The sequence below is a fragment of the Morone saxatilis genome, unplaced genomic scaffold (assembly GCF_004916995.1).
Source record: "Morone saxatilis isolate NCDOM2014 unplaced genomic scaffold, NCSU_SB_2.0 Contig18, whole genome shotgun sequence".
In the NCBI taxonomy this organism is placed as follows: Eukaryota; Metazoa; Chordata; class Actinopteri; family Moronidae; genus Morone; species Morone saxatilis.
In genome coordinates, this window is record NW_023339740.1 from 27,825,204 (window position 1) to 27,837,503 (window position 12,300).

The window sequence follows — 12,300 nt, forward strand, 5'->3', positions numbered from 1 at the left end:
CTTCACCACCCATGACCCTGATTCACCACTTTTCCTTCCTTGGACCACTTTTGATAGGTACTGACCCCTGCAGACCAGGAACACCCCACAAGACCCAGTCTTCTAGCCATCACAGTGTGGCCCTTGTCAAAGTCGCTTAAATCCTCACACTGCACATATTTCTTGCTTCTAACACATCAACTTTAATGACAAAATGTTCACTTTCTGCCTGATAATCACTGTTATTCACTTCACCTGTCACTGCTCACTATGTTATGGCTGATCGCTGTATATTTAATCAACACTGAATATACAGTATTCTGCTGCTACATCATTAAAGCATTGGATTCGACTTGGATTAGGATTTAATTAATGAAAATATTTATTTCTAGCATATTTCTTTAGTAAATGTATTATACCTGCTTGCACATAATTAAAGGAACATCATACCTGGTGTTTGCGAAAAGTCTGAATGAGGCCTGCATTGATGTAGTTGATGGAGATCCCGAGAACCAGAACAATCACATTCTTGGTCACAGCTTTAGTGAAGGAGTCTCGATACTCTATAACCACGGTCATGTTGGCAGATGACACGTTCATCTCTTGAAAGCTGAAGATCTAACAAAGGAGAAAACATAATGGTAAATAATGACGACATTTAAAGAGGACAAGAAGCAGCGATATTGACCCACAGATGAGACAATCCACTGTTTTGTAACACAGGCAGTCCTCAAATTTAAGACCAGAACTTCCCAGAAAATATCATTATAAACCTATTATTAAAATGATTATGATATTTGTTATATCTTTTTAATATTATAAACAATATTATGATAAAAGCAAAACTGAGGAAAACATTTTAGTTGAATTTCTTATTGAATGTTATAAGGAAAATGTAATGTAATATTTATGATATATTTTGTAATCCCTAATGTACAAACTGCCATTGTATTTTAAATGTTTAAAAATTCAAGCTTCTTAACCTTCTTAATCATTATATTCCAAAAGAGCCTCACTTCACATTATTGTACATTATGTTTTGTGTGTGAGAGGGCACCAACCGTGAGTCTAAGATATACAATGCTTAAACTGGATCATGACAATTTCCACAATTATTTGTTTTTATTATCTACAGTATTCAAATCTGTATTAATCATAAATGTGCAAATTGAAACAACCAAGTCAGAAGCAGCTGTTGTTGTGAGCTAAAAGCTGTGAACATTCATTTCTAACTAGAAGAAGCACTCACCTCTGGCTCAGGTTCAGGGCCTCAATTTAAAAGATAAAAATAAGTGTGTTGTTATTTGAAACTGAAGTGAATGCATTTAAAATATAGCATGTAGGATCAAAAAGAACATAAGAACTACTAAACCAATTTAGTTGCATATAGTTGTGATAGTTAAGGTCCTTTAAACAGCATTATTGTAACTGTTTTGTCATCAATCATTTTTGCTGAATTAGCATTGATGTCATGTTTATATTTGAGGTTTGAACCAAACTTGTGTCTTTTTATTGCTTTGTCCAGTAGACTCAAGATTGTGTTCTGGGAATCTGGATGAGAGAATTTAAAGTAAAAAGTGTCCTGCAACAGAAAAAAAAAAAAAGAAACCAAATGTTGTTATTGCATTCTGTAGACAACAAGGTTTTATACAGTTTATCTATCATTTGTGCCACTATAAAGTTCAAAGCTATCAAAGTAACATGAATTAACGGACAAAAAGGTTAGCGTCATTATTGGTTCAATAATAATTTCTACTGAGACATATCGCAAACCACATGACTGCACAGTACTCACCTCAGTTAATGCATTTAGACCAGAGAAAGAGTTAAGACTTTATATATGGTTTGGTTGGCAATCATCCAAAGATGGGAGGAGTGTGTGTGTATGTTTTTAGTATTCACGTAAATGAGTAAATCTACAAAATTGCAAAAGTGAACTTAAAAAGTACCTTGTTATACCAAAGTATCATTTAAATAAACAAAGGACAATATGCACAATCTTTGGTCGATGTTTTATTCCAATATTTGGTCCAAAGTAGAAGTCCAGTCTGAAAAACCTAAACATTGAATGGACTGCTATGACATTTATGGTACCCAGAGGATGGAACCTACTGACTTTCCTCTAACACCACCATGATTTATTTATTTTTGTGTGAAATTTGTTTTTCGTGTGAAACCATTGGATAGATTACTGAGATATTTGATACAGACACACATTATTTCTAATTGAATTGAATTGTAATCCCGTTTGTGATCGTCTAACTTTGGCACCATCATCAGGTTAGCATCACTTTATACCTGCAAGACTAAGGGCATTAAACTAATTTACATGACAATGGTTTTTGCATAAACATTAAACTTTTGTTGTGGATTGGCCTCTATTCACGTGACCAGGCTGTTTTTGGGGCGTTGGAATACAAACCTTTCAAACCAGGTTCCACAAAGCAATATTTTGAAATTGCCACTGTAACCGTCGCAGTGTAACCTGCCAGAACACTTTGCTGATGTAATTGTAATGACACGGCCACACAGCCAAATAGCACACAGCCAAATAGCCATGCACGAACATTAGAAAAACAACAGCAAGGGGCATCCTGAGCTAGTGCCCCATGCAGCAGCCAAGGGTTCGAGTCTGACCTGTGGCCCTTTGCTGCATGTCATCCCCTCTGTCTGTCTTTCTTTACTTTCCTGTCACTCTTCAGCTGTCACTATCATTATAGGCAAATTTTATATTTTTAATCTTATATTTATTTATTTTTGGATATTTTTGGAAAATAACTATGAGCTTCAACATTATGGTGTCAGAGAATGTCTTTTAAAGTAGCACACTTATCATTTGATTTGTGGGAAATTCCATCATCATACAACAAGGGAGGAACAAGAAGGGAGGAAATAAGTTTGGCCATTTTGATTGATTGTAATTTTTAGTGAAGATTGACTTTGAAGACTTTATTATCTTCAAACCTAAAAATACAAAATCCTCTCAAATTGGAGGTCCATGGTCTAATGTGCATCTACTGTGGGGATCCTTGACATGAAAAAGTTTGGGAACCCCTGCGTTAGGCTATAAACGAACTTCACCACGGTCGCATGACTTCAACGTCACTACAACTAAACTTCCAACTTATAATTGAATCTGGTAATTAAAATCTATCAGAATATAATTTTGTTAGATTAGATTTTGATTAGATTAAATGTGTGATTTGTACTTTTGCTCCACTGTGTGATCTTTTCTTTTTCAGTGGTTAAATGTTTGACAGCTGACATTGTGCAATTATAACGTAGGCGTTGTAATGTTACTGCATCACTCAGTGCATTACTTCCTGGAACTTTTTTTCTGTTAAAAAACACATATTGTAACTTCCTCGGTTTAACAGTCCGGCCCCACACTTCCTCCAACATTGCACTTGCTTGAGTAAATTTACTGTAGGCAGGACTTTGTTGCACGTTCCACAGGAAGGACTTTTGGGACCTCCTGACATTTTCACTAATCCTCAGTGTATTCAGGAAGTGAGTCATGCTGCAGGACACAGAACGAGCAACCGTCTCATCAACACTCATTAGGGCCCATCAGTAAAGGTCACACACACTGGGGTGGCTTGTTATGTAGCATCCAGCATGCAGTGCGAGCACACAGCATCAAAGGGATTTATTAGATATGTCTTCTGAGAGAGTTTTTCATCATTGTCATTAAATGATTCTGCAATTAGTCTAATAGCTTGTGATATTTTAAATGTCCTTTTTAGTTAATGAAAAACAAGTTGCAGCATACTCAGTGGAGAACAGATGATTAAGTTCACTGAAATTAACAAGGTTGTTTAAAAAATATCCTCTGTGGACAGCCGGTAATCCACAAGGAGCTTTGTTCCTCTCGTCTAACTTGTTTGCTCTTTTATGAACTTTCATTATGAAAACAATTAACAGAAACTTGCCTTTAGAGCAATTCAAAGTTTGTTTGTGGTGAACTTTACAATGATGTTGTTGTTGCATCATTTCATACCAATGAAGTCACAAGAAAAGATCTGTGTTTATTACAAATTCAGTCTTCTGCTTTCATCTTAAATTTATCAAACTTACTATTGAATGAATTTCAAATAACCTGTGAACTCATCTATCATTAACATTCAATTAATCAGTCGATAAAAAGTCATTTTTGGATAAAGTTATTCAGCATGGGGTGATTTGTAAACGCTGAGCTAGTGAGTGGCATGGAGTCAGTGGTCCAAATGAAATATAGGAACACTGCGGGTGGTAACGTCTTTTTGAATATGATTGTAATTTATTTCCCAGCGTTCAGTCTAGTGTTTGTCACTTTTGGCCAAAGCCCAGGATGATGCTCGCTCACGTCTATGGACTGTGTACAAAGCACGAGCAACATGACGCTGTCTACAGTTCACCTAATGGTCACCATTGTCACAACAAACAACGGTTCCCCTAAGCTAGAAAACCATTTTATACCATTATATAATTTTTAAAAATGGCCAAAAACTCACTGGTTACAGTTTCTGTCTGTGAGTCTGAAATAGGAATTCTCTTCTCAGATTGTAAACTGAATATCTCTGGTTTTGGCCTCCCGGTATCATCTTAAACTCTCATAAATTAGAGTGGGTAGTTTTGTACTACGTTGTGCCATTTTATAGATCACACAATTAATCGAGGAGCTAATTGCGGATGCGCAAATTCAGCTTTTTCTTTCCTGGTACTAACCCCAAAACCTAAACTCAAGGTGTCTGCCAATAGTATTGATCCAATACTGTACCAGTGTTTCGACTGATGTGTAATCTGTATTCGTCACTGTGTGCAGCTCACTGGGATCCTTTCAATGGAAAATAACATCAAGCTAGAGATTGTTGTGGCACTAAAAACTGAGTCGGGCTCTTGTGACTGAATGCATCTAACTGAAATCTGAACCTTTATGATGACAAAGAAAGTGTATTTGGGTTTGGACCAGTTGTGTTGTGGCTAACATCAATAGCGATCTGGTACCTGATCGGTACCTCCCAAAAATGTGTCAGCAGATTAATCGTAATGAAATACATTTTTCATTTCAGCCAAATTAACAAATCATTTTAGTAGTAGTAGTAGAAATATTGTGATACTTCATGTTTGTTGAAAGAAGGAAAGAAAGAAAACTCTGTAACAAACACGTCTTGCGTCAGAGTCTACTGAGGAAATGTGCATAAGGTCACTGTTAGTAATGACGCTCTTTGTTTGAAAGCAGTAACTGATCCCCACGGAGCTGCTCTTTAAACACAGCAAATGACAGTCCACCAGGAATTAGCTTCCACTCTCTTGCACTCACATGTCTGTTTAGGCTTTCAAAAACAAAACTTATTGTTGACCTACTGAGAGCAAACCTTTGTCATCAGGGTGCCGATCACCTTTCTTTGTGAAGAGATTCTCAACTTTAAAAGTCTCACAAAGAAAAGTTAAGTTTGAGTTCCTTACAGTTGATCACCTCTTTTTTAAACCCTCTCTTTCAACAAAAATATGAAATCTTGGACACTCATCTCACCCTCATTGTGGTATAAGCAGCTTATGTAGATATTTTTTTTTAAACTAAGGATATGTTTTGCTCATGGTCTTGTGATTCTTGTAAATCCAATCCAATATATGTTTTTGAGTACTTTTGATTTAAAGGGGACCATTATTTCCAAATAATATTTAGAGACAGTGTTAAATTGGTGCTTTTCAAGACTAGACTAACTTTTAAAAGTTATTTAGTCGGCTGTGTTGTTTTCAGGCAAAAACCTAATTCAACATTTGAAAAATGTTTCTAATAATGAATAAATCTTTGGGCATTAACTGAGCCATTTTCCATGTAATTTGGACCAAGTTATATTGTTGTTCCTATTTAAACTTTATTAAACCATTACAAACCATAGCCAAGTGTTACCTTGTTGTGGATTTTTTCATATTACAGCTGCACAGAAGTTATAGTAGCATTAATTTATATCAGTTTGACAGCAGAACAGCTCAGTTTTATTAACACCGAATCTGAATGTCAGCTCTCTTTAATGTTTTCCTATAATATTTTGTAAAAAGTGCTGTAGTATGTATTAAAATATCCAAGATAAATAACATAATAGATAATATTTGGGTTACTTTTCCCAGTGGAGACTCAGGACCTGCCAGTAGTCTCCTAAAGGGGAGCCCATGTGACAGATAGAGAAAATGATCCTTCAGTGCGCCCTCTCATTTCTAAACCATCTGTGGACTGGCCAGTAACACAAGGCCTTAAGAAACTGTGAAGTAAAAGATGAAACAAGTGAAAAGTTCACTCTTTTATTGGCTTCTGTGATACAGGGACTCATCAGAAAAATACAAAAAGGTAAAGCTATTAGAAAATATACAAAAACATACAGGCATTCAAATATAAAGGGGCATACATTGGTGGTGGTATTTCTTTTTATACAAAACTACAAGAATGAGGCAAACTACCATAGTTAAGGTGGTCATTCATTTACACTCAGTACCCTGTGAGGCCTCTCATTCTCCGTTAGGCTAATGTGACGAGATTACGACCGACTGGTCAGGTCAGGCTGATGATAACTGATCACTTTAGGGTTATGGAGGGATTTGCTGCCAGAAATGTGATGTGTTATTTTAACTTGTATGTACACTAATACTAATACATGTTAAGAGCACTGTGAGACAAAATCTAGAAAGTGCACAGTGAAGAACAAATGTGATTTACAAAAACCAATTGATCACATTTTTCTTTATAAACAACAGACCACAGCTTTAGTGAACAGTGCCTTTAAACTTCTAACTTCCCTTTTTTTTTATTTAAACCACTTTCCTCTTCAACAGTCGTCACACTGCAAAGCCAGTTTGTTCTGTGGTCAAAACTAGTTTCTATAAGCAAACAAGTAATGATTTTGTATGAAAATGGCCAATTTAATATTGGGAGTGGTAATAACACTTTTTATTTTAATTTGCTATTCTACTGTGGTACTTAAAAAACAAAAACAATCTGCTATAAATACATCATATTTAACAAACCGCACAAAACAGATCAAGTATAAACAGCACTAAGAGAAACAGCTGAATGGAGCGTGACTGTGAATGAACTGCGTGTGATCATGTTCACTAAATCATATCTAATACAGTACACTGATTATCTAGTTTACAAAGATAGCCAACATGCCTACAGTCCCCGTTGTGCTGCACAGATGAAGTGTTGACTCTTCCTAAGCCCTGCCCCCTTTACGCTCTGCGCTCCAATCACTGTCAGACCCTCTGTCACCTTCCTCCTTTCCTGTGCTTAGATCAAGTCTGAACTGTGGCACTTTTGCTGCACGTCATCCCCTAAAAGCTACTTAGCTAATGATAGCAAAACTCATCTAGTTAGCGACGTATGTCTTTTATCCTTTAACCTTCTTTGAAATGTGTCAGCATGTCTTTTCAGCAAAGAACACCTAGCACGTAGCATAGTATATCGAAGTACAGGAAAGGAGGAAGCTGACTGAGGTTACAAAAGGGGCGGGACTTAGGAAGGGTCAATGCTGTTTGTCTGTTTGTTTGTTTGCTTGTACACACGGATTCCCAGGGTTAACAGATGTCCTGGGGAATCTTGGAAATGCAATATCCTTCTGTTTCATAAAAAACATTTGCTGCTCAGTGATAGGTGGGAAAGTGGGTGTGGTGCTGTCATGTGTGTTTTTGTTTTTAGACAAAAAAGTGTACAAATTATGTCATTTACATCGATACCAGAAATACGATTCTATATCACAAGCTTTCAGATAAAAACATCATCCTCACGTGAAGAGCGACAGACCTACTGAAGGCTACAAAGGCTTCGAGAAAAGACACTTTGGTTCTGCCCATTGATTGAAAGGGTTTCTGATTTCCCCTTTTAATGATGGTGTCAGGATGTGCCCTCCTCTTCCTCAGCCTGCTACTCTTCCTCTGTGGTGTCCTGTTCGCTCACTGTGATGATCAGATCACTTCCTGGAGAGAAGCTGGTTCTCCAGCTGCTCCAGACGAGCAGTCATACCAGCCAGTAGACAGTTGATTAAGGAATAATACAGATACAGATATTTAGTGCAAGTCTGCTCATAAATACTTTTATATGAATAAATAATAATATAAATAATAGTTTTTTCAGTGAAAATGAAAACAAATGTGATGCAAAACTGATTTACACTTAACTGTGAATCATGTCTTGTAATATGAAGTAAAATAATCACAATATGATTTGATGAAGATATATATATATATATAGTTTTTAAAGGATATGTTTCTGTGTGAGCTGCTCCAGGCTGCTCATGGTGGCCTGCTGGAACTCCACCAGACTCTCACAGGCACATGGGTCCTTCACCTCGATCTCCCCCTGACTCTCCTCTGAAAGGGCACAGAGAGCGAAAGGAAGTAAAGTTACAGAGAACATCAGTGCAACATCTTCAATGAATTATTTATACTTCATGCAGGTGGAAGTTAAAACTGCAGTTTAAACTTCTATTCAACAGTCTACAAATGATTTTGTTTTAGGACCACCTAAATACTTCAAACAATAAGTTAAAACTCTTAATTACTACTAAACTAAACTACTTTCTGTTGTTTATGTTGGATACTGTATTATTATGTTTTTGGTATTACATTTGGTATATTTGGTGGTATTATATTGTTATTGCTTTAAATTGTCTGCAGCTGCCAGTAGATGGCACCAAAGACCAAGACATGATTTCAGTGACTGCGAGCAGACACTGGGCCTGAGATCATGTTAATCTCATCTCTAGCACTTTACTTTATGTTGAACACAATCCTAAATATCTCAAAACATTACAATCATTAACAATTCTTTTGAGATGTCTTTATTTTGTTTATGACACTGAAATAAAATGAATTAAAACAAGTCAAACAAAAGAATTGCAGCTGAACAGCCCCCTGTAGGCTGTACCATCTGCCTGCACAGTCTGGTGCATTATGATCAATATTTTTCATATATGCAAAATCTGTATCTGTACACTAATAAGTATCTTCAGCCATCATATACAGTCTATATATTTTACAATAATATTCATATGAGATGTAGTGAAGTAAAAAGTTTAAAATTGCACAAAGGTGAAAGTACTCCACTGTGCAGAATTATGTTTTATTTCCATTATAAACACATAAGATAAGATAATGACCAGCCACCATTTAAAAACAGTAAGGTCAGCTGGTACAACTTTAATGAATTAGTGATGAACTGTAGGAATGAATATATTGTATAAGACTATTGGGGCACTCAAACTGATGTTAATGGCCTGTAGAAGAAGTGAAAATTGTATTTTAGGGCAGCAATGGCTGAAACAGTAGAACAGGTTGTCTAGTAATCAGAGGGTGTCTGGTTTGATTCCTTGGCCGTAGTTGTGTGTGTGTCTGTGTGTGTGTGTGTGTGTGTGTGTGTGGGTGGGTGAGCTTAGTATCATTGTGAGTAGTTCTCAAACTTTTAGGCCTCAACACAATTTTTGTCAATCATATCAACAATGATAGGAGAAGTAATTAATAAAAAACACGTTGAATTTCAGCACAATAGCATCTGCAATTTGTTGTTTGTTTACATTCCCTGCATAAATCATTTGTTGTTATCATTTATTTAACCTACTATAACTTTAACCCCTCAGTTTGAGACAGGGGGCGCTGTATTTCTCTTAATGAGCAGTTGGCGTCTTGCATGGCAGCCTCTGCCATCGGTGTATGGATGTGTGTGTGAATGGTTGAATGTGATAAGTAAAACTGTAAAGCACTTTGAGTGGTCGGTAAACCAGAAAGCCCTGTCAGTCCATTTACTGAATATCAATCACACACACACAAATAAGAGATGACATTATCTTTCACATGTTGTGTACTTTGAGTAAAGTAAAGTAAAGAGTTTTGTACCTGGGCAGACATTGAGTTTGAGGTTCTCAGCGATGGTGCTGATGGCGGTGAAGTCGGTGGTGTAATAGAAATGTTTCTCCACAGGCTCAGACGCAATCTCACGAAGTTCATCTTCCACAGCTTTTCCAACACCCACCGCATACATGGTGATACCTGTAGACAAACATTTAACCTCAGCACTACTCCACCATCATTTAGATCAGAACACAAACTGTAGACGAGGTTTGACCCTCCAATGGTTGAGTCTCACCACGGTGAGTCTTACCGGCTTCTTTGGCCTTCTTGGCAAACTCTGTGATGTCGTCCTGGGAGCGTCCGTCTGTGAACACCAGTCCAATTCGGGGGATGTTGCGGCTGGCTGGACGAGCGCCCTCTGCCTCTGAGAAGCTGTTCTCCACCATGTGTTTAAGGGCCAGACCTGTCATAGTGCCTTTCTCCATGTATTCAACCTGGACAAGCACAGTAACAACACTGGAATCATTGCATTGTCTCAATTTATCTACCAGTGTGGGTCCATTAAAATGATAATGCTGTCTATCTGTTCACCTCTGGGTGAAGCTATTTGTTACAAAATGAATTTAGGCCTGACATCATTTATTGTCTTTATTTTTAACACTTATAACACTTTATTTACAGTAGTTGGTGATGCATCTGGTAATAGAACATAAAGGATTATAAACTGACAGAAAACAACAGCTTTACCTTCATGACTGCAGCTTTGATCTCGTCAGCAGTGTGGTACATGTTGAGAGGGAACTCCGTCCTGACCCGGCTCGAGTACTGAACCAGACCGACTCTGGTGCCATGAGCAGACACGTCCAGAGAGTCCACAACCTGGAGCACAGGAGGAGGTGAGGGATACTCATCAGGCACAGTTGCAGGAGACACAAGGCACAGATCCATAAATCTATTTTTATGTTTATTGTGCCCAAACGCCTACATTTCAGCAGATTTTGTCTTTTTGTTGCTGGATCTGTTACTGTTATACAATTGGATTACCCTGATTTTGGAACAGTTCAGTGAACAGATTCACTGGTGGCAGGTCTGTGTGAAATTTGATTATTTTCACAGATGTATAATTTTAGTTTTGAATTTGTTAATTTTTTTAGGCAGTGTAACACACATTGGTATTAAAATACTGAAGTTATTTAAATGAAAACCTGCACCTCACCTGGTTAACAAACTTTTTGACCAGCTCAAAATTCTGAGGGCGGACACTTTTGGAGCCGTCAATCAGAAGCACCAGATCGATGTTGGCAGACTTGCAGGCTGAAGGAGAGAGAGACAAGAAATGAAGAGAGGGAGACTGAGACCGAATACAGAGTCCTGATGTTGGTATTATATCTGTTCTACAACTGAGCCAGACCGATTCCACAGATATGATATTGGCGCGGCACAGGAATGACGATTGAAGATATTTGAGTGGTTGTTTCACCATATACTTCAAGTTCAAGTTCCTAGGCCACTTAGTCTGCAGGGTAAATCTTCTTTTTGACTCATATTGTTATTAAACAGTCAAATATTCATATCAGGCTTTAATTTGAGCTCGTCCTCCGGTCTGAAACTGTGTCGGCCACATACATTTGTAGATGCACAGAGAAGGATAAAAAGTTAAAAATTCTAGTTACACTTGAAAAAGAACTTTAATATCAGACTAATACATTTCGGCTTGTGGCCTTCATCAGGGTCCGGTAAAATAAGGAAATAAAATCATTCCAACATAATTCTTTGTTGCTGTTGTTACGTATCTATGTCGGCATTTCCAAAACTGCTGTTGGCTGAATTTGCCTCAATATTAAGTATCAGTACTTACTCAAGTATTCAGACATAGTAAAAAAATATATTTTGCTTAAAGATTTTCTGGTTACCATGACAGTTGTCATAGCAACAAAGGATGTCAGTTGGAGCAGTAGTCTAAATCATGAATGTACGATAAATGAGCCTGTTTTTACTGCCATGGATCTCCATACGGAGGTGCTGTATGAAGGTTACTGGCAGGCACTTCAGGTTCCTCTCAGGGTCCCCAGAGGAAAGGAGAATTTAAAAGAAGATCCCATCTTTGTCCAGCCAGTTCCTCTCAGAGCTGCTTTTAACATCAACAGGAGATTTGGGTTTATTTTCACACACATCTTTATTTCATCTCCTGAGAAATAACGCCATTGTTAATCCGAAACTCAGTTTATGATGTTTTCTCCATTTGGCAGGTTCATCTGATCACACTGTAATGTCATCTCTGGTGTCAGGCCATGTCATCATGATTAATTACAGTTTTTCTTAGTTTTTATTTAATACACATCAGAGCTCAGCAGCACTGGAGTATCTCCAGAGATCTGGGTTCATATCCCTACAGATTCTGTTCGGTTTGGACTGATCTGAAACAAATGTGATGATGATGTTGACTTCCTGCTTCAGTCCCCAAAACCTTCATCTCACACCTGCAACATTTCTGTTGGG

General features: G+C 37.4%; 2 protein-coding genes across 2 annotated transcripts in view; both read right to left on the bottom strand.

Annotated features, from left to right (window-relative positions):
• The window catches only part of LOC118328426 (odorant receptor 131-2-like), a 2,337-nt gene extending 1,758 nt beyond the window's left edge, over positions 1 to 579 (bottom strand). The window contains exon 1 of the mRNA XM_035662169.1: positions 430 to 579. Within this exon, the coding sequence (XP_035518062.1) occupies positions 430 to 579 (150 nt within the window). The remainder of the gene's footprint in view (positions 1 to 429) is intronic.
• A 5,748-nt stretch (positions 580 to 6,327) lies between these two features.
• Positions 6,328 to 12,300, bottom strand: part of matn4 (matrilin 4) — a gene marked incomplete at its 5' end in the record, with an annotated part of 26,089 nt that continues 20,116 nt past the window's right edge. Inside the window, 6 exon segments of the mRNA XM_035662170.1 lie at positions 6,328 to 7,984; positions 8,221 to 8,325; positions 9,847 to 9,999; positions 10,112 to 10,295; positions 10,549 to 10,680; positions 11,018 to 11,115. Coding sequence (XP_035518063.1) covers positions 7,926 to 7,984; positions 8,221 to 8,325; positions 9,847 to 9,999; positions 10,112 to 10,295; positions 10,549 to 10,680; positions 11,018 to 11,115 — 731 coding nt within the window.